Source organism: Pan paniscus, chromosome 11 (genome assembly GCF_029289425.2).
Source record: "Pan paniscus chromosome 11, NHGRI_mPanPan1-v2.0_pri, whole genome shotgun sequence".
Lineage (NCBI taxonomy): Eukaryota > Metazoa > Chordata > Mammalia > Primates > Hominidae > Pan > Pan paniscus.
The window spans coordinates 53,777,778-53,799,840 of NC_073260.2; the positions used below are offsets into that span (position 1 = coordinate 53,777,778).

Genomic DNA, 22,063 nt, shown 5'->3' on the forward strand with positions numbered 1-22,063 from the left:
TCAAAAAAATCAATATGCCAAAGTGGCATGTTTGGGGGTATCTGGTTCTGAATTCCTTCAGGAAAGATAGAAAGCAAAAGCAAAATAATAGGTTTAAAACTAAAAATATCCAGGTGTGGTGGCTCACGCCTATAATCCCAGCACTTTGGGAGACTGAGGTGGGCAGATCATGAGGTCAGGAGTTCGAGACCAGCCTGGCCAACATAGTGAAACCCTGTCTCTACTAAAAATACAAAAAATTAGCCAGGCATGGTGGCGGGCACCTGTAATGCCAGCTACTCAGAAGGCTGAGGCAGGAGAATGGCTTGAACCCAGGAGGCAGAGGTTGCAGTGAGCCAAGATCATCGCATTGCACTCCAGCCTGGGCAACAGAGCCAGACTCTGTCTCAAAAAAAAAAGAAAGAAAGAAAGAAAAATATATATATATATGCACACATAACCACATTACATATAAATGGTCTAAACATACCAATTTAAAAGCAGATTGGATCAATAAAACAAGATCTAAGTTATTACTGTCTAGAAGAAATTCAAGAATATCCTAATAAAAGATATCTATGTAAAAACAATAGCTGGCATCATACTTAATGAAAAAAAATCAGTTTATTTCCCCCGATTTCAGGAACAAGATGAGTCCATTAACTCTTAGCACTTTGTTTTAACATTCCACTAGACGTTCTACCAAGTAAAATAGACAAAAAACATAAACAAAAGAATTACAGACGGGAAAGGAAAATGTAGATTGGGTTTATTTATAGACGGCATGTCTATGTAGAAAGTCCACTGAAATCTACAAAAACACTGCTGGCTATAATAAGTGAGTTAGCAACATAAAAAAGAAAAAAAGCAACATATTAAACTAATATTTCCATATACCGGCAATGAACAATAAAAAATTAAAATAAAAGTACTATTAATAATATCATGAAAAATGTAGAAGAATTAGGAATTAATCTATCAAATGATGTGAGAGTCTGGTACACTAAAACTCAAAACACTGCAGAAAGTTAAAGAAGATTTAAATAAATGGAAAGATGTAATATGAATATGGGTTAGAAAATTCACATGGTAAAATGTGATTATCCCTAAATATAGATTCAATACAATCCCAATTAAAATATTATTAGGCATTGTTTTATAGGAATTTACACACTAATTTTAAAACTTCGGTAGAAATGCAAAGAGTCTAAAATAGCCAAAATAATTCTTAAAAATAAGAATATTTTTGAAGGATTAGCACAATCTAATACCAAAGCTTATAAGGCTACAGTAATGAAAATAGTGTGATATTGGCATAAAGATAGACAGAAATGTCATTGGAAGATAATAGAAAATTCAGAAATATATGTACAGAATTTTGGTAAATTGGTGTTCTCCAAAGATACAAAGGTAATTCAGTAAATAAAAGATAGCCCTTCAACAAATTCTGCTGGAACAATTAGATACTCATATGCAAAAAGTAGAACTTTAACACGACACTCATGATACAAAAATTAATTTAGTACAGATCATATGCCTAAATGTAAAATGTAAAAACAAAGTGAAAAAAAAGGAAGAAAAATTATGTATAGGAGAAAATATAGAAAAGTATTTGACCTCAGGCTAGTAAATACTACTTAGACATGACACAAACACCGTTTCATCAAAGTAGAAATTGACAACTCGAGTTCATCAAAATGTAAAACATATGTTCCTCAGGAAACACTGTAAAACAAATAGAAATATAAGACACTACTGAGAACAATATTTGCAAAATATATGTCTGGCAAAAAAGTTGTGTCCAGAAAACATAAGAACTCTCAAAACTTGATAATAAATCTAGCAACTCTAATAAAAGTAGGCAAATGACTTAAATGAATACTTCTTCTCTAAAGAACATATGTAGATAGAAAGTAAACACATGGAAAGATCCTCAATATCATTAGTCATTAGGGAATTAATCTGTGTCTGTCAAAAATGAGTTGGGGTACAGTTGCTCAAGCCTGTAATCCCAGCACTTTGGAAGGTCAAGGCAGCAGGGTTTCTTGACCCCAGGAGTTAGAGAGCAGCCTGGGCAACACAGTGAGATCCTGTCTCTACAAAAAAGAAAGAGACATGGCATGGTGTCTCTATTTAGCTAGGCATGGTGGCACATGCCTGTAGTACTGGCTACTCGGAAGCTGAGGTGGGAGAATCACTTGAGCCCAGGAGGTGGAGCCTGCAGAGAACTATGGTTGTGCCAATGCACTCCAGCCTGCGTGACAGAGCAAGAACCCATCTCAAAAAAGAAAAAAAGAGGCCAGGCACAGTGGCTCACATCTGTAATCGCAGCACTCTGGGAGGTCAAGGTGGGTGGATCACCTGAGGTCAAGAGATCGAGACCAGCCTGACCAACATGGTGAAACCCCATCTCTACTAAAAATACAAAAATTAGCTGGGCATGGTGATGCGCGCCTATATCCCAGCTACTTGGGAGGCTGAGGCAGGAGAACTGTTTGAACCCGGGAGGTGTAGATTGCAGTGAGCCGAGATCGCGCCATTGCACTCCAGCCTGGGCAACACGAGTGAAACTTCGTCTCAAAAAAAAAAAAAAAAAGAAAAAGAAAGAAAAAAGAATGGCTAAAGTTAAAAAGGCTTGTCATGCCAAGTGTTGGCAATACTATAGAGGACAACCAACATACATGCACTGCTAATGGTAATGGAAATTAGTACAATGACTCTGGAAAAAGGCTTGTCAGTTTTTAAAATATTTTGACGTATGCACCTATCATGTGACTACCAATCAATTTGTAGGGAAATGAAAGTATATGTACATAAAAAACTTGTACCAAAACATTCACAGCACTTTTTTATAGGAGAGAGTGGCTAATAGTGAAGAGCATGTAACAATCAAATATTCATTAACAGATAAATGAATAAGCAAGCTTTGATATATCCATATTTTGAAATACTACAAGCAATAAAAGAAATGAAACTTTCATCCATACTATAAAATAGATTAATCTCAATAAATATGCTAATTAATAGAAGCTAGATCAAAAGAGAACAAACAGTATGGTATCATTTATATAAAAAGAGGCATTAGAGCCTAGTAGTTAAGAGTGCAGCTTCTGGAAGCAAAATCCTTAGTATGATGTTTTGGCTCATTGACTGCAGCATTTATTTTATGTGCGCTCTTGAGGTTTTTATAGAAACAATATGCCTCAGTTTACTCATCTATATAATGACTATATCGATAGTCATCTACTTTATAAAATATAGTATTTTATAATGTAATACTTTATAATATATATTTGATATATATTTTAAAATGTCTTTATTATATTTCATAAAGTATAAATAATATAAAATAATATCTATAGTTGTTGACTTATAAAAATAAAGATTAAATGAACAAAAATATGTGAAGCACTAGTTTACTACCTAGAAAATGGTACATTCTAAATATCTTCATGATTGTAATAAATAAATAAATGTATCCTTATACGTTATTTTATTAATAATAAACAAAAATTTATTTTTAGAATAATGAATATAATAATTATTTTTATTTTTAGGATAAATAATAATGAATAATATTATTATTCATTCTTATACACCTTTGAAAAATCATAGGGTAAGATGATTGAAATTCTGTGTATAGCATCTCAGCAGATGAGATCTATAAGAAAGAACCATTGCACCCCCATTTACTTAAATCAGTTATAGTTTAAGTTGTTTGAAAAAAGTCATTTATTGGAATCACCACATGACATCAATCAAGAGCAAAGTGTGTAGAATACTGTCAAGTTTTTCTCCAAGAATTTATTTCTGTTTTCAATTTGCAACTCACTGAAGCATTGAACATTTTATGAGCTCTACAGCTAACAATGCCTGGGAATTTAAATATTTTCCATGGAATATGATTACTTCAAATGAAAAAAAAGAAGCAGATATGATAATGAATAATTTACCATGCATATATGGTACAAAGTAGAATCTTTAAAAATAAAGACACAAACAGCAACAACCAGAAAAACCTCAATTGTTTCTGCTTTTGTTCTATTTTTAGGGAACTTAAAATTTTAAGAGAAACTCTTTCTCCTTGTTTTTAACACGTGTAGAGAGAGGTGTGGAATATTGTAAAGCTTTTTATCTGACTCGGCCTGAGTCTCAGTAGATGAAGACTCATCGAGTTTAGTAGGCCGAATAGTTTTTTCTAAAAGATATGTGACGCGTTAATCCTTGGAATCTTTGAATATAATGACACGTTAAACAGTGAATATTACCTTATATGGCAATGCTTGTGATTAAGTTAAGGACTTTAAGGGAAGGGGCTTATTCTGAAATATACTCACGGGTCTTTAGTTCAATGACAAATGTTCTTTTTTTTTTTTTTTTTTTGAGATGGAGCCTTGTTCTTTCGCCCAGGCTGGAGGAGTGCAGTGGTGCAATCTCTGCTCACTGCAACCTCTGCCTCCCAGGTTCAAGCAACTCTCCTGCCTCAGCCTCCTGAGGAGTGGGATCACAAGCGCCTGCCATCATGCCCAGATAATTTTTATACTTTTATTAGAGGAAGGGTTTCACCATGTTAGCCAGGCTGGTCTCAAACTCCTGACCTCAAGTTATTCGCCCTCCTCGGCCTCCCAAATTGCTGGGATTACAGGCATGAGCCACTGTGCCTGGCCTGACAAATGTTCTTTTAAGAGTGAGTCAGAGGGAGACTTGACACACAGAAGAGGAGGCAATGTGACCAGGGAGCAGAGATTGGAGTGGTGCAGCCCCCAGAAGCTGGGGTAAAGGAATGCTGGCATGAGTAAAGGAATGCTGGCAGCCCCCAGAAGCTGGAAGATCCACAGAATGGATTCTCTCTAGGGACCTCAGAGCGAGTGTGGCCCCACTGTATTTAGGACTTCTAGCCTCTAGAACTGTTTTAGAATACATTGCTGTTGTTGAAGTCATTTAGTTTGTGTCAATTTGTTGTGATAGCCTAGGGAACTAATATAATGAAGCATGGAGAGAGAGAGAGAGAGAGAGGATAAAAGGTGAAAACCATGTGCCAAAACTAAGGAAAAGAGATGCTGACATTTGTGATTAAATAGAATAATTGCACTATTTAAGATTAATCACTTGAGCCTCGGAGGTGGAGGCTGTAGTGAATCATCATGGTGCCACTGCATTCCAGCCTGCATGACAGAGAGAGACTCTGTCTTAGGGAAGAAAAAAAAAGATTAAGGTGGTCCAGAATGCACCCAAGCATAAAATGCAAAGATGATCTTGCCCCATGTATATTTTAGCATACTACTTAGGTACTATTTATTTTTTAATGATCTCCTTTTTACATTTTGACAATTTTACCCCAGTGGTCAAGCCTTGTATTAGAAAAGACAGAAAGAAGGAAAAGAAAGAAGGCAGGAAGGAAGGCAAGGGGAAAGAAGGGGAAGGAAAGGAAGGGGAAGGGAAGGGGAAGAGAAGGGGAGGAGAAGGGGAGGGGAAGGGGAGGGGAGGGGAAACATGTTGCTTTGGACAGAATAAATGGGTAAGGGTTTCTATTTTAATTAGATTAAGATTAATTAGATTAAACCTCTGAGGAAGTCTTACTTGAGCTGAGAAACTAAATATGAGAGGGAGGAGTACCACTGCATTGGTTATAGATGGGGTAGAAGTCTACAAAAGAGTTCATTGAGGAATAGAATAGTAAATAAGTGACTTAATAATGAGTTTGTTGCCGGGCGCAGTGGCTCAAGCGTGTAATCCCAGCACTTTGGGAGGCCGAGGCGGGCGGATCACGAGGTCAGGGGATCAAGACCATCCTGGCTAACACGGTAAAACCCCGTCTCTACTAAACAAAATACAAAAAATTAGCCAGGCATGGTGGCGGGAGCCTGCAGTCCCAGCTAGTCGGGAGGCTGAGGCAGGAGAATGGCGTGAACCCGGGAGGCGGAGGTTGAGTGAGCCAAGATCGCGCCACTACACTCCAGCCTGGGCGATAGAGCGAGACTCTGTCTCCAAAAAAAAAAATAATAACAATAATAATAATAATAATAGAGTTTCTATTGTTCTTATTTTGCAAAAGAATGCAAGATCTGGGTAGAGAAAGGGCAAGAGGGAGGACTTCCCAGATTGAATCAATAATATTAACAGTATAAATCTGCCACTAATAATTATTTAAGAAAAGTATTTTTCTGCTTTCAGTTTTATTTATTAAATAGTTTCTACTAGCCTAATGTTAAAGTCTGCCAACTAGTTCCTTCAAGTTAATCACATTCACTTTTGATTCCCTCTTAACACATTAAGATATTTTATAACTCTGTGAGTTTAAAATCTGATGCAAATTCATTGTGGTCAGGCAAGATGCAAGACCAGTCAGGCAAATACACTTCCCTTATTTTTTATGGGTCTGAAATATCTTTTGTCTTGGGAGATGTATTATTATACAAAAGATCTATTTGGCAATTTATAGTTTGCTTTTTATCTATTCAATTGTTCCCTGGTATTCTTAGAACAGAAAAGCGAACCTTTTAAGAATAATAACATGCCAATTACCTTTAATTACTCTCTAGCTCTTTCAGTTAAACAAAAAAACCCTCTCATTTTAGGTTTAGTTTGTAACTGAATAGAACATTTTATATCTAAACCCTTAATGGAAAGGCTTTCCTATTTCCCACAATTTTCTTTTCTATTTAATGTATTCTCTAAATTTAACACATTATTTAAAATGCCATCCATATACCTGATCAACTTGAAAAGATGGAGAAACACACAAGTTTGTTATCTGTTCACATTTTATTCTGTTTCCATTTTAATAATCAAATAAATGTAGACTGTAAAATACTTATTTACAAATCTGTCTGATTTATATAATAAACTCTGAGGAAACTGGAATGAAGTAGTGCTACAAGCAAGGGACAGAATAAAGTTTTGTGTATTAATTACCTGATTTATACTTTAGTCCCTTTAAGTAAAAGAATGTAACAAATAGAAGGACAGTTATTAATATATTTGGAGGAGAAAGAAAGATAAAATGAAAGATACAATGTTCTTAAAAACCGAGAGTTTTATCTTTTTTCAGAAGTCTAAAAAATATTTAAACATCTTCCTTTATGTTAGCGCATATTTATGTTATACATTTCATTTACAAGTAATTGTATGGTAAATAGTTAAACAACAAGGAAAATCTTTGAGTTAAGGAGCTCATGATTTTCAGTGTAAAATACATGTTATTTGAGTTATTTGAGTAATTTGGGAAACTGACAGAAGCTTTCTTGCAGTCAAGAATGCTGCTCAAAAATTAATTTTAAAATAAAAATAAAAGAAAAAAAATCCTGAAAGCTTATGTAGCAAAACAAGTATTGTAGTCCATTACAAAAATTAGCCTTTTCTGAAATCATGTTAAAAAGCAAAAAGATCTTAGAGCAGAATTTCATGTACAGTTCATTTTGGGACTGATCTTACTTCCTTGGTAGGTGGTCTTACTTCATCCTGTTGGAGCCCATCATGGAGAGCTGTTTTACAAATATTCTTAGCTCTACTACCCACATAAAAATTCAACCTATGACTCCTGTTTCTGATAAAGTAGCTATTTAAATTCATTAAGAATGTTTCATCATTTTAGTATGCAAAATGCATTGTTAGATTATGTAAGTGACACATGCTATCTTAAAAGTTAATAAATCTCCCAGAAGAAATTAGACTCAGATGCTATATTTATTATGGAGAATTAAGAAATACCTAAGGTTACTGTGATCATCACTTAGGAGTTTTGAATCAATTATATGAGAAACTAAAGAAGAAACTTTGACCGGAAAAAAAATGAACCAACAAGAAAAAAATTATATAAAGTCATTTTATTGGACACAAATGCTAAAAATTAGAAAAACCATACATTTTACTCTATCAATCTGTTAGGAAAAACTATAGAATATGATAGTGATTGCATTGATTCTGCTTAGCAAATTAAATGCAAAACTAAGATATTCACCAAATATAAAATATAGTTATTTTCTAAGAAATAAAACTCGCACATACTGGTGGCAACTGCCATTTTTAGCAGAAACCAAAACTATTTCCTGTTAACAAGAAGGAAAAACCATCAGTGAACACTCAAGTAATAATCAGGGGACTAGGATGGACTCTCAGTAAGAAACCACTGGAATATACCTGGACTAAATCTATTCTAACAAAATAAAGTATACCAACCGAATAGTTTTGTGTGTGCATTTGTTTTTACTATATACTTTTATAATCTCAAAAGTACCTAAAAGGAGGCAAAACAAGAAAGGATTTGTCTACAGAAAGTAAAAATAAGAATGATTATAAAATATTGTTAAAGAAAAGACACTGCACAGAATAGTCATGGAGATTTCTGTACTAATCACCTTGATCATAATGAATAATCACTGAATTTCACTGGCCTATTTTCCTCCACAAGATTCTATGTTAGGTAAGCAACTTTGGGTAATTCAATAATAGGAAAGATGTTTCTTTTATAACATATCTGATTTGTACAACTATTTGAAATACATTTTATGCTATAAAATAAAAATGGTAACTCTTATTTACACAGCTATTTATTGTGAATTTGTATAAAGACAGCTCATCCTTAGAACATAATAGACTAGGATTCTTGGTAAAGTATATATTGTATATCTGAAAAATGTAATAGTGACAATATTAAAGTGTTGCCACTTAGTGCTGTGTTACCTAAAGTGTGTGACACTTTCTGTCAGTCTTATCACTGACATTTAAATTTCAGATATAGGTGAATTCAATATTGAAGTGAATAGAGCTACCGACATTTGCTTTCCTAATATTCATGGAAGTTCTTGTTGACCTCTCATAGATAAATAAGCAAATAATATCTTCAAAAATATATCTAACTTGACTCAAATACTTCTAAGTATTTTGTCATTTGAAGGGATATGAGCAAGTTGAGAAGAAGAAATGTGGAGAGAGAAATATTCATGAAAACTAAATTTATAACATTCAACTATTGCTCAATTCTTAGAAATTTAATCACTACTTATATTTTAAAGCAAAATATTTTTGAACTTATTTAGAAAAATATGACTTCATCTCTCATATGTCCATTCAAAGTTTTAAACAAAGTATAAAAGGAAATTAAACAGTGGAGGAAATGAGAAAGGTCATAGGCATTCAAGAGGTTTCAACAAATTTCTGGAGGAATGAAAGGTAATTGAAGGATGTGTTAAAATAATTTCTATTATTATCTTTATAGATTTAGTGTCCAGTAAACCTTTTATAAACAATCCAACTTGCTGTTTTGTGTTCTTGAACTTTATTTAAACTGAATTATATTGTACATATCCTTTTGTGACTTAATCATACCACTGCATATTATGTTTGTGAGAGTAAGCCGCATTAACATATCTAAATAAAGTTATCTATTTTTTTCTAAAGTGTAGTATTCCACTGTATGAATCTACCACATTCTACTGTTGTTTAACTTTTGCATTGCTTATAGTACTTAACTGAGCCTGTAAATATTTTGGATTACATTTCTTAATGGCCAACCATGTACATACAAAATAAGGAGTGAAAGCCAATTGCTGATTAGAATATATGGTCATCTTCAATATTACTGGGTAATACAAGCCTCTTTTTAAAACAGATATAATTTCCATTTCCAGGAAAGCATATGAAATTATTATTGCTCTATATGTTTGCCAGAAGTCTGTCTTGTCAGACCGTCTTTGGTCAATCTGTTGTATAAGTAATAATGTACATATAAAAATTTTCATTTGCATTTTTGTGTTAAAAATAAGTTAAAGTGATTCTAAATATGTATGGTGGACACTTACATTGTACATTTTATAAAGCACATGTGCAAGCCATTTTCTTTGTTTTACTGTCGGGTTTTCTGTAATTTTTGCCTGGCTTTACATTTAAATATTGATCGCCAAGGAATTGATTGTTAAATATTATATAAGGTAAAGGATCACTTTAATTATTTTCCATATGTATAGCCAGTTTTCTCACTCTCATTTATTGGCAAATTTATTTTTCACCACTGATCTATAATACTAGCTTTCTTACATATCATGGGTTCTTATATTTTCCTTACTGTAGTCTACCTATTCCATTTCATTGATTATTTATTACTTTGTTAATACCACATTGCATTAATTCTTATAATATTTCCTGTAATATATTTTTCCTTCCTCAATAAATTATTAACTGAATTTTAATATTTTTAGAGTTTACATAAATTCTAGAATTAGCTTGTCAATATCTAAATCAAACCTTACTGGGTTTTACTTTGGATGCACTAGTTACAAAGATTAATTTTGGGGAGAAGTGATTTCATTAAAGTCTTTCAATTCAAGAATCTATTTATGTCAATGTTATGTCTATGTTTATTTGAACTTTATTTAAACTGAGTTATACTGTACATATTCTTTTGTGACTTAATCATGCCACTAAATATTATGTTTGTGAGAGTAAGCCACATTGACACATCTAAATAAAGTTCTCTACTTATTTGAAATGCATTTCAATATTGCATAATACGTTTGTGTCAAAGCATCTTGCTAAAAGCTCATATTCATTAGTATAATGTATCTTACAATCATTTTGAATTTTCTGTGTACTTAGTGTCATCGGTAACATAGTAATCTGTTTTCTCTTTCATAATTCTTATTTTTTTAATATTTACAATCCTATCCCAGTGTCTAAGACCTGCAAAAGGATAAATAAAATTGCTTGTACCATCTAAGTTTATTTTGTTCCCAATCACAAAGGAAATATTTGAACATTCCATTGTTAAGTGTTATAATTTCAATAGAACTTTTGAAAACAAATGTTATCAGTTAAACTAGATTCTCTTTTAATTTCGGGTTGTTAAAATGTATGACTTTTTAAGAAAATAAAATTAAATATGCTTATAATATTGTTAAGTTATTTGTTGTGGTGTATCATATTAATTGATACCTTTACATGAGGCCATTATTGCTTCCCAGGGTTTCTTAGAATAAACATTGGCTGTGATGTCTTACATTTTAATGCATTGCTTATTTCTGCATGGAACTTTTTTAAGTTTTCCTTCAATATTTTCATAAATTACATTGGTGTTTAATTTACTTTCCCTTTACTATCCTTGTCAGGTTATAATATCAGAGTCATAATAGCATAATAAAATAAAGTAGAGTATGTTCTTTCCTGTTTCATGCTCAGAAAGAATTGTATGTAAGATTGGAATTATTGTTTTGTTTCATGTTTGAAACAACTTGCCAGTAAAGTCATCATGGCTTGAAATTATCTTTATGATATGATTTCTGACTACTGATTACATGCATTTGTTGTAGCACAATTCAGATTTTTCTTTTCACTTTAGGTTACTTTTGGAAAAATGCATGTTTCAAGTAATTGTACACATTTTACATATATTTCCAAATTTATTGAATTAAACGTTTTCATACTACACTAATTTACCTTCTTGATATTTGTTTTATTTATAACAAAACTCAATAAACTGTGGCAAATAAGCCAGACAGTATTTATAAATAAAGTATTACAGGAACACTGTCATGCTCATTCATTGACATACTGTCAATTTATGCCACAACAATAGAATTAGTTGCAACAAACCATATAGCCCAAAAACCTAAAATAATTACCAACAGATCCTTTCCAAAAAACAAAAAAAATTCTTGACACCTGATGTATAATTATTTCCTATTTTGATTCCTGAGATTGCATACTTGTTTCTTCTCTTAATTTTATCAAGTCATTTCTCCAGAGTTTTGTTATTGTATGGCTCCTACAACAACAAATTAACTTTTGGCCATATTTCTTGACCTTTCTTTCCCTGTATTCTTAATCACTATGCATGTATTTTTTATTTCCTTTTATTTCTGTTGATATTTCTAACTTCTACCAATAAATTCAAAACATTTTAAAAATTAATTTGTTGTCCTCATAAAATAAGAATTTAAGGTTCTACATTTTCCTCTAAAATGACACATTTTATAATGTAGTATACATTTTTTAATTAAAAATATTTTATAATTTCCATTATGATTTGCTCTTGGGTGTTGAGTTACTAAGAAGTATATTTCTGAGGTTTTTCTTCAATATGACTGACTATAGATATTTGACTCTAGTTATTCTCAGAAAGAGAAAGCAAAGTTATGGATAAATAATCGTTAATTCCAATATCTATATAGACGGAAGTGTGCTAGAGCACCACAAGAAGAAACTTGAATACAGAAAAATAAGGAAGCAAGAACCCAGCAGACATTATACTCTGAGGGACTTGATGTTCCATGGAAAAGCATAGGTAGGGGTGTCTTTTGCTCTTCTCACCTCTGCGGCAGACTGCTTGTTTCTGAACTGTTGGAGAGCCCTCCATTCTCACAAGCCCAAGCACTGGTGTGGGCCGCAATCTTGGAACAAATTGAGGACAGAGAACAAGGCTACTATTTCCTGCAGTGCCACCTGCCCTTCACCCAGCCCCAAGATGAGGTGGTGGGCACCATACTGGATATGCCTCTGTGGTGGACTTCTATACTGCCTTTGAGTGAGAGAGAGGCTTGCCCCATCCCCTTGCCGGCTTCCTTCTCCGTCCCTGCGTCGAGCTGTGGCTAGATTTCTCCATGAGGGCAGAGGGCAGGGCAAGAGGCGTGAGAAGCATCTTCTGGAAGGTCTGCGGGCACCCTCCTGCGGGTGGACAATGAGCGCCTGGGAGGCCGTTGTCCTTGGTTGGGGAGCGGTCGTCTGGATCTAGCCTAGCAAAGAGGCTGCTCCGGATGGGGAGGGAATGAAAACCCCTGCGGCTCCGACGCAGATGCCCACGTTGCCCAGGCCTTCACAGACTCCCAAACCGGAACCGCCGGGAAAACGATTGCCAACCGGCCACAACACCCAGGCAGAGACGCGGGGAGAGGCTGACCAGAAGAAAGGCCGACGTGCAAGAAACCCAGCCTCCGGCGCACAGGGAACATGTGTCCCAAGGCGCACGCACACCCAGGCAGAGACGCGGGGAGAGGCTGACCAGAAGAAAGGCCGACGTGCAAGAAACCCAGCCTCCGGCGCACAGGGAACATGTGTCCCAAGGCGCACGCACACACAGACGGACAGAGACAGAAAGAGAGGGCGACGGAAAGAGCGAGAAGGGAGAGAGAGAGAGAGACTTAAGAGAGAGACGGTAGTGGGCACACAGACACTCACGCGCGCGCGCGCGCACATACACGCAGACACACAGACAGACAGACAGACAGACACACACACACCCCCTCATAACGGACACAGACAGACAGCAGGTAACACCCACCCCCAGGCAGCCCCTGAAGCTGCTGGGTTCTGCTCTCCGCGACTACGAGCCACCGGTGAGACAGCAGCCCACAGGCACACAGGGAGACCTGTCCTCCACATCACAAGGGCGCCACTTTTGGGGAGACTCACCCGCACACCGTCCGCGCACGCCTGAGGCTGGGATCCCGCGCTGCCTCCTCGGCGATCTGTCTGAGGTTTCTTCCTCCTGGGGTTTCTTCCTGCTGGTGGACCCTCCGCGAATCCCGGCCTCCGGAGACCGTCCTGGTAACTGCCCTGGCCAGGGCTGGTCTCAGCCCCGACTCTGACGCACGATCACACAGGGCTCCTACTTCGCCAAGTCTCAGGGACCCATCCCCGGGCAACGGTGGCGGTCACTGTGACTAAAGCGGCGGCTCGGGCCTCGCGCATGCGCACTGGCGAGGCCGACTCACCCGCCCCACCCCCCCTTACTCGGCAGAGTCATGCTGCCGACCCTTTAAAACATGGCGGCGACGCGGCGGCTGCGGGGACTGGGGCGGCGGCTGCGGGGACTGGGGCGGAGGCTGCGGCGCAGTCCCGGGCGGCGGGTGGGAAGAGGACTACCAGAGGGGCCTGCGGGAGACCCAGGGTCGGACCCATAGGAGTCCTGTCGTCAGGACCTCCTTGATCGGTCTTCTGCTTGGGTTCCCGGTGAAGGAGGAGCTTCGGGGTGTCGGCTGGGCTGCGCGGACTCCTCTTGGGATCCGATGATGGATCCCACCCGGTGATCCGGAATGGGGTTACAATGCAGTGAGGCGGAAAGGCTCTCGCCGGGGTACAGAAAGATCCCCAGGGCCGCAAGGCGTGCTGTCGCCTGCAAAGGCACTGACCCACGAGCCCACTGCCTCCCTCCTTCCTGGGTGGAGCAGGGGCCTGCCTTCATCTCCAAGGCCCGGGGGCTCCGGCATCTCGACGCGGCTTCCGGCGACACGGGCAAAGAGAGACAGAGGCTAGTCCGAGCCGGAGCCAGTGTGACCACACGTGGCACTGACGTCCCCCAAGAGCACATGCAGTGAGCCTGTGTCTCTGAGGCCGTGGTGGGCGACGACGAGACGGACAGTGATGTCCAGGCCTGCGCCCGGGGGCCACTGGAGACCTGCCCCTCAAAGCGGAGGAAACGCCAAGCGCACCTGAAAACCTGCGAGACAGGGCCTGTGCTCGAGTCCAGTACTCCTACTTCGCCAAGTCTCAGGGACCCATCCCCCAGCAACGGTGGCGGCGCAGAGAAGAGCACGGCGCCGGCGCAGGTGCAGAGAGACAGGAGGCTGATGGGGGGAAGTTGATGCACCTGGGGCAGAGAAAAAAATGCATCGCCAAGCGGTTTCTGGGTCATCCACTGACGAAAATGTCTTCCCATCAGCCCTTGCGCTGGTTCCCAGGGACCCTGGCATCCGTCGTTGGCGCCCAGGGTGCGCGTCGGGCCACTAGGGGTACCCCAACTCGGACAGAAGGCCCATGAGTTGAATTTGAAGTTTGTGGGAATAGAGGTGAGGCACCAGGGGCAGAAAAAAAACAGGAGACCTCGCCTCAGACAAGCGGGGCCTGGGTCCCCCATGGATTAAAGTGCCTTCCCATTATGCCGTACCCTGTGCAGAGTGGACAGTGACGACCCTGGTTCGAGCCCAGGGTGCGCTTCGGGACCGCTTGCGGTACCAGAAAGCGAACAAATGGTCCATGAGCGGAAGGTGAGGCACCTGAGGCAGAGAAAGTAAAGAAACGCGCCGCCGAGAAGCAGTGTCTGGGTCCCTCACGGAGGAAATTGTTTTCTCCTTAGCCCGTTCTCTTGGCACTGAGGTCCCTGGCGTCCCTGGTTTGATCCCAGGGTACGCCTCGGGCCACTAGTGTTACCCCAAGGTGGGCAGAAAGCCCATAAGGGGAAGGTGAGGCACCTGGGACAGAGAAAAAAAAAACTTCGCCGCAGAGAAGCGCGGCCTGATTCCCCACGGACGAAAGTGTCTTCCCATCAGTCCCTGCACTGGGACCCGGGGACCCTGGTGTCCCTGGTTCGAGCTCAGGGTGTGCCTCAGCCGCTACGTGCACCCCAAGGAGAGCTTTGGGAGCACAAAGCCCATGAGGGAAGGTGAGTTTTGAGGGAGGAGTGGTGAGGCACCTGTCACAGAAAAAGAAAAAAAAACAACCCGCGCCACGGAGAAGCAGGGCCTGGGTCCCCCACGATGAAAATGCCTTCCCATCAGCTCCTGCTCTGGGCCCTGTGGACCCTGGAGACCCTGGTTCGAGCCACAGGTGGGCCTCGGCCCGCTAGGGGTACCCCCGTGCGCCTCTCTGCGCCTGCGCCGGCGCCCTGTGCCTTTGCGAGGGCGGAGCTGCCTTCTCCTCAGCACAGACCCGGAGAGCATTGCCAGGGCGGAGCTGAGTTCTCCTCTGCACAGACTTCGGAGATACAGCGAAGCGGAGCATGTTCTCCTCAGCACAGACCCGGGCGGGCGGGCCAGGGGCACCGCGAGGGTGGAGCTGCGTTCTGCTCAGCACACACCTGGGAGACACCGCGAAGGCAGAGCAGCGTTCTCAGCACAGACCTTGGGGGCACTGCCTCGCTTTGGGACTACTCGGAGCCGCATCAATGGTGAATAAAATCCTTCCTGTTTGCAGCCCTTAATAATCAGGGTCAGAGACCAGTTAGAAGGGTTCAGTGTGGAAAACGGGAAACCAAAAGCCCCTCTGAATCCTACCCACCGAGGTTCTCCCCAGCCAAGGCGAGGCGGCCGCAGTGCGAGATCCACACCGCAGCCTCGGAAGACAAGCGGGCAGAAATCCCATGAGGGGCAGTTGAGGTTTGAGGAAGGCGAGGTGAGGCACCTGTGGCAGAAAAAAAAAAAAAAACCGCACCACGGAGAAGCAGAGCCTGGGTCCCCAAGGGACAAAAGTGTCTTCCCATCAGCCCTTGCGCTGGGCCCAGGTGACCCTGGCATTCCTGGTTCGAGACCAGGGTGCGCTTCAGGCCGCTAGGGGTGCCCAAAAGCGGGCAGAAGGCCCATGAGGGGAAGGTGGTGCACCTGGGGCAGAGAAAAAAAAAAAAACCAGCAACCGCGCCGCCTATAAGCGGGGCCTGGCTCCCCCACAGAAGAAACTGTCCTCACATCAGCGCTTGCGCTGCGCCCCAGGGACCCTGGTATCCCTGGCTCGAGCCCAGCGTGCGCCTCGGCCTGCTAGGGGTACCCCAAGGCAGACAGAAGGCCCATGAGGGAAAGGTGAGACACCTGGGGCAGAGAAAAAAATAAAAAAACTGCGCCGCCCAGAAGTGGGGCCTGGGTCCCCCACAGACGAACGTCCCTACCCATCAGCCCTGAACTGGGCCCCGGAGACCTTAGCGTCCCTGGCTCGAAACCAGGGTGCGCTTCGGGCCCGCTAGTGGTACCTCAAGGCGGGCAGAAAGCCCATGAGGGGAAGGTGAGGCACTTGGGGAATAGCGAAAAAAACAAAAACAAAAACGTCGCAGAGAAGCAGAGCCTGGGTCCCCGAGGAAGAAAGTGTCTTCGCATCAGCCCTTGCGCTGGGCCCCGGGGACCCTGGTGTCCCAGTTTCGAAACCAGGGTGTGCGTCTGGCCACTAGGGGTACCCCAAGTCGGACAGAAGGCCCATGAGGGGAAGGTGAGGTTTGAGGGAGGAGACGTGAGGAAACTGTGGCAGAAAAAAAAAAAAAAAAAAAAAAACACGCCGCGGAGAAGCGGGGCCTGGGTCCCCAACGGACGAAAGTGCCTCCCATCAGCCCCTGCGCTGGGCCCCATGGACACTGGCGACCCTGGTTAGAGCCCAGGGTGCGCCTCGTGCCCAATAGGGGTATCCCAAAGCGGGCAGAATGCTCATTAGGGGAAGGTGAGACACCTGGGGCAGAGAAAAAAAAAAAAAAAAAAAAACCGCGCCGCAAAGAAGCGGGACCTGGGTCCCCCACGGATGAAAGTGTCTTCCCATCAGCCCCTGCCCTGGGCCCCATGGACCCTGGCAACCCTGGTTCGAGCCCCAGGTGCGCTTCGCGCCCGCTAGGTTTACCCAGAAGCCGGCAGAAGGCCCATGAGAGGAAGGTAAGACACCTGGGGCAAAGGAAAAAAAAAACCGCGCTGCAGAAAAGCGGAGCCTGGCTCCTCCACGGACGAAGGTGCCTTCCCATCAGCCCCTGCGCTGGGCCCTGGGGAACCTGGTGTCCCTGGCTGGAAACCAGGGTGCACCTTGGACCCGCTAGGGGTACCCCAAGGAGAGCAGAAAGCCCATGAGGGGAAGGTGAGGCACCTGCGGCAGAGAAAGAAGAAAAACCGCGCAGCGGAGAAGCGGGGCCTGGGTCCCCCACTGACGAAAGTGTCTTTCCGTCAGCCCTTGAGCTGGGTCCCGAGGACGCTGACATCCCTGGTTCGAGCCCACGCTGCGCCTCAGGCTGCTACGAGTACCCCAAGGAGGAAAGAAGGCCCAAAAGTTTCAGCTGAGGTTTGAGGGAGGAGAGATGAGGCACCTGTGGCAGAAAAAAAAAAAAAAAAAAAACGCGCAGCGGAGAACTGGTGCCTGGGTCTCCCAGGGACGAAAGTGCCTTCCCATCAGCCACTGCGCTTGGCCCCATGGAACCTGGCCTCCATGGTTCGAGCCCAGGGTGCGCCTCGGGCCGCTAGGGGTACCCCAAAGCGTGCAGAAGGCCCATGAGGGGAAGGTGAGGCACCTGGGGCAGAGAAAAAAAAAAAAAAACTCGCCGCGGAGAAGCGGGGACTGGGTCCCCCCCACGGACGAAAGTGTCTTCCCATCAGCCCTTGCGCTGGGCCACAGGGACCCTGGCTTCCCTGGTTCGAGCCCACAGTGCACCTCGGGCCGCTAGGTGTACCCCAAGGCAGACAGAAGGCCCATGAGGGGAAGGTGAGGTTTGAGGGAGGAGCGGTGAGGCACCTGTGGCAGAAAAAAAAAAAAAACGCGCCACGGAGAAGCAGGGCATGGGTCCCCCACGGACGAAGGTGCCTTCCCATCAGGCCCTGCGCTGAGCCCCGTGGACCCTGGCGACCTTGGCTCAAACCCAGGGTGCGCCTCGGGCCGTTAGGGGTACCCCGAGGCGGGCAGAAAGCCCATGAGGGGAAGTTGAGGTTTGAGGGAGGAGAGGTGAGGCACCTGTGGCAGACAAAAAAAAAAAAAAAAACCGCGCCGCAGAGAAGCGGGGCCTGGGTCCGCCACGGACGAAAGTGTCTTCCCATCAGCCCTTGCGCTGCGCCCCGGGGACCCTGACGACCCTGATTCGAGCCAAGGGTGCGCCTCGGTCCACTAGGGGTACCCCAAAGCAGGCAGATGGCTCATGAGGGGAAGGTGAGGTACCTGGGGCAGCCAAAAGAAAAAAAAAACTGCGCCGCGGAAAAGCGGTGCCTGGGTCCCCCACGGACGAAAGTGTCTTCCTATCAGCCCTTGCACTGGGCCCCGGGAACCCTGGCGTCCCTGGTTCGACCCCATGGTTCGCCTCGGGCCGCTAGGGGTACCCCAAGGCGGGCAGAAGGCCCATGAGGCGAAGGTGAGGTTTGAGGGAGGAGAGGTGAGGCACCTATGGCAGAAAAAAAAAAAAAACGCGCCACGGAGAAGGGGGGCCTGGGTCCCCCACGGACGAAAGTGCTTTACCATTAGCCCCTGCGCTTGGCCCCGTGCACCCTGGCGACCCTGGTTCGAACCCAGTGTGCGCCTCGGGCCGCTAGCCGTACCCCAAAGTGGGCAGAAGCCCATGAGGGGAAGGTGAGGCACCTGGGGCGGAGAAAAAAGGAAAAAACCTCGCCACGGAGAAGGGAGGCCTGGGTTCCCCACGAAAGAAAGTGTCTTCCCATCAGACCCGGTGCTAGGCCCCAGGGACCCTGGCATCCCTGGTTCGAGCCCAGGGTGCGCCTCGGGCCGCTGGGGGTACCCCAAGGCGGACAGAAAGCCCATGAGGGGAAGGTGAGGCACCTGTGGCAGAAAAAAAAAAAAAAAAAAAAACCGCGCCGCAGTGAAGCTGGGCCTGTGTCCCCCACTGACGAAAGTGCCTTCCCATCAGGCCTTGCGCTGGACCTCGTGGACACTGGCGACCCTGGTTCGAGCCCAGGGTGCGCCTTGGGCCCGCTAGGGGTACCCAGAAGCGGGCAGAAGGCCCATGAGGGGTAGGTGAGGCACCTGAGGCAGAGAAAAAAAACTGTGCCGCGGAGAAGCGGGGCCTGGGTCCCCCATGGAAGAAAGTGTCTTCCCATCAGCCCCTGAGCTGGGCCCAGGGGACCCTGGCATCCCTGGTTCAAGACCAGGGTGTGCTTCGGGCCTCTTGGGGTACCCCATGGCGGGCAGAAAGCCTATGAGGGGAAGGTGAGGTTTGAGGGAGGAGAGTTATGGCACCTGTGGCATAAAAAAAAAAAAAACCGCGCCACAGGGAAGCAGGGCCTGGGTCCCCCAAGGACGAAAGTGCCGTCTCATCCGCCCTTGTGCTGGGCCCCGGGGACCCTGTCGTCCCTGGCTCGAATCCAGGGTGCGCCTCTGGCCTGCTAGGGGTAACCCAAAGCGGGCAGAAGGCCCATGAGGGGAAGGTGAGTCACCTGGGGCAGAGAAAAAAAAAACACACACACAGCGCTGCGGAGAAGCGGGGCCTGGGTCCCCCACGGGTGAAAGTGTCTTCCCATCAACCCTTGCGCTGGGCCCCGGGGACCCTGGCGACCCTTATTTGAGCCCAGCGTGTGCCTGGGGCCGCTAGGGGTACCCCAAAGCGGGCAGAAGACCCATGAGGGGAAGGTGACCCACCTGGGGCAGAGGAAAAAAAAAACGCGCCACGGAGAAGCGGGGCCTGGGACCCCCACGGAAGAAAGTGTCTCCCCATCAGCCCTTGCGCTGTGCCCTGGGGACCCTGGCATCCCTGGTTCGAGCCCAGGGTGTGCCTCGGGCCGCCAGGGGTACCACAAGGTGGACAGAAGGCCCATGAGGGGAAGGTGAGGCACCTGGGGCAGAGAAAAAAAAAACTGCGCCGCTGAGAAGTGAGGACTGGGTCCCCCACGGACGAAAGTGTATTCTCATGAACCCTTGCGCTGAGCCCCAGGGACCCTGGCGCCCCTGGTTCGAATCCAGTGTGTTCCTAGGGCGGCTAGGGGTACCGCAAGTCGGACAGAAGGCCCATGAGGGGAAGTGAGGTTTCAGGGAGTAGAGGTGAGGCACCTGTGGCAGGTGTCCATCTGTAAACTGTTTATCCATGTGAGCCCTGATGTCCACCAGGGGCTGGATGTCCCCCTGGGGCTAGATGTTCGCCTGGAGCCTGGTGCCCACCTGGGGCCTGATATCCAGGAGAGGCTTAGTTATCCACCTATGGCCATCTGGAGCCAGAGGCCCACCTGAGGTCTGGTGTACACCTAAGGCCTGATCTCTACCTGGGGCTTGGGTGTTCATGTGGGGCCTGATGTCCACCTAAGACCATGTGTTCACCTGGAGCCTGGGTGACCATCTGGGTTATGATGTTCAGCTGGGGCCCAGAGTTCAGCTGGGGACTGGGTCAACCTTCTGCCTGATACACACCTGGGGACTAGGTACCCACCTGGGCTCCAGTGTTCACTGGGGCCTGCTGTCTACCTGGGGCCTTGTATTTACCTAGGACCAGTGCATCCATCTGGGGTCTGAGTGCCCTCATGGAGCCTGGAGTTTTCCTGGGGACTGGGGTCTGCCTTAGGCTTAAGTGTACATCTGTGGCCTCGTGTCCACCTTGGGACAGATGTCCACCTGGGGACGGATATTCAGTAGGGGCCTGAGTGTCCACCTGGTTTTTGATGTCTACCTGGGGCCTGGTGTTCATCTGAGCTGTGATATCCACCTGGGGCCTGGACATTTGCCTGGAACCTGATGTACAGCTGGTGCCTGAAGTTCATCTATGCCTGGTGTCTCCCTGGGGCCAGGTAGTCAACACAGAGCCTGAAGACCTTCTAGAGTTCAGTGTTCACCTGGGGTCCAAAGTCCACCTAGGGCTTGGGTGTCCAAATAGGGCCTGGTGTCAGCTTGAGATTTGTGTATTTACCTAGGGCCTGGTTGTCCACTTGGGGCTTGATTTTTTACTTGGTTTTTGTGTTAATCTGGGGTCTAGTGTCCACCTGGGGCCTGGGTATCCACCTAGGGACTATTGTCCAGCTGGAGACTAATGACTACCTATGGCCTGGTAATCACCTAAGGCTTTGTTTCACTTAGGTACTTGGTGCCAAACTGTTGCCTGCTGTTCACCTGGGGTATGGTGTCTACCTGGGGTCTGGATGTCAGCCTGGGGCTTGTTGTATACATGTATCTTAGATATCCAGATAAGGGTCTGTTTTCTGCTTAGGTGCAGCAGTCCATCTGGTGCTTGAGTGTCAACCTAAGGCCTGATGTCTATGTTGGACCTAGGGTTCACCTGAGGCCTGATATCCACCTGGGGCCTCAATGTCCAAATGGGGCCTGATGCCCATCTGGGCCCTGGGTGTCCACCTGCAGCATGGATGTCCACTGGTACTTTATGTCCACCAGGGGCCTAATGTCCACCTAAGACCTGGTGTTCACCTGGGGTCTGATGTTCAGCTGAAGACCGGATGTCCACCTGGAGCCAAGGAATCCACTCAGGGACTGGTGTTGAACTGGGGCCTGATGACCACCCGGGGACAAGGTACACACCAGGCTTGTTGTCCACCTGTCACCAGATGTCCACCTGAGTCCTGATGTCCATCTTGATCCTGTTTGTCCACATTAGGCCTGATGTCCAGCTGGGGCCTAGGTACCCACTGGGGCTTCCTGTTAACCTGGGGACTGGTGTCATTCTGGGGCCTAACGACTACCTGGGTTGTATTATTCACCTAGGGCC

At 45.0% G+C, this 22,063-nt stretch overlaps 1 protein-coding gene across 7 annotated transcripts in view; it reads right to left on the reverse strand.

Moving 5' to 3' along the window:
• Positions 1-16,319, reverse strand: part of LOC117981721 (uncharacterized) — a 215,765-nt gene extending 199,446 nt beyond the window's left edge. For all 7 annotated transcript variants that reach the window (XM_055091838.2, XM_034967619.3, XM_034967618.3 and 4 more), the window contains exon 1: positions 13,381-16,319. In XM_055091838.2, the coding sequence (XP_054947813.1) occupies positions 13,883-14,824 (942 nt within the window). In that variant the 5' untranslated portion in view covers positions 14,825-16,319 and the 3' untranslated portion in view covers positions 13,381-13,882. The remainder of the gene's footprint in view (positions 1-13,380) is intronic.
• Positions 16,320-22,063: the final 5,744 nt, after the last annotated feature.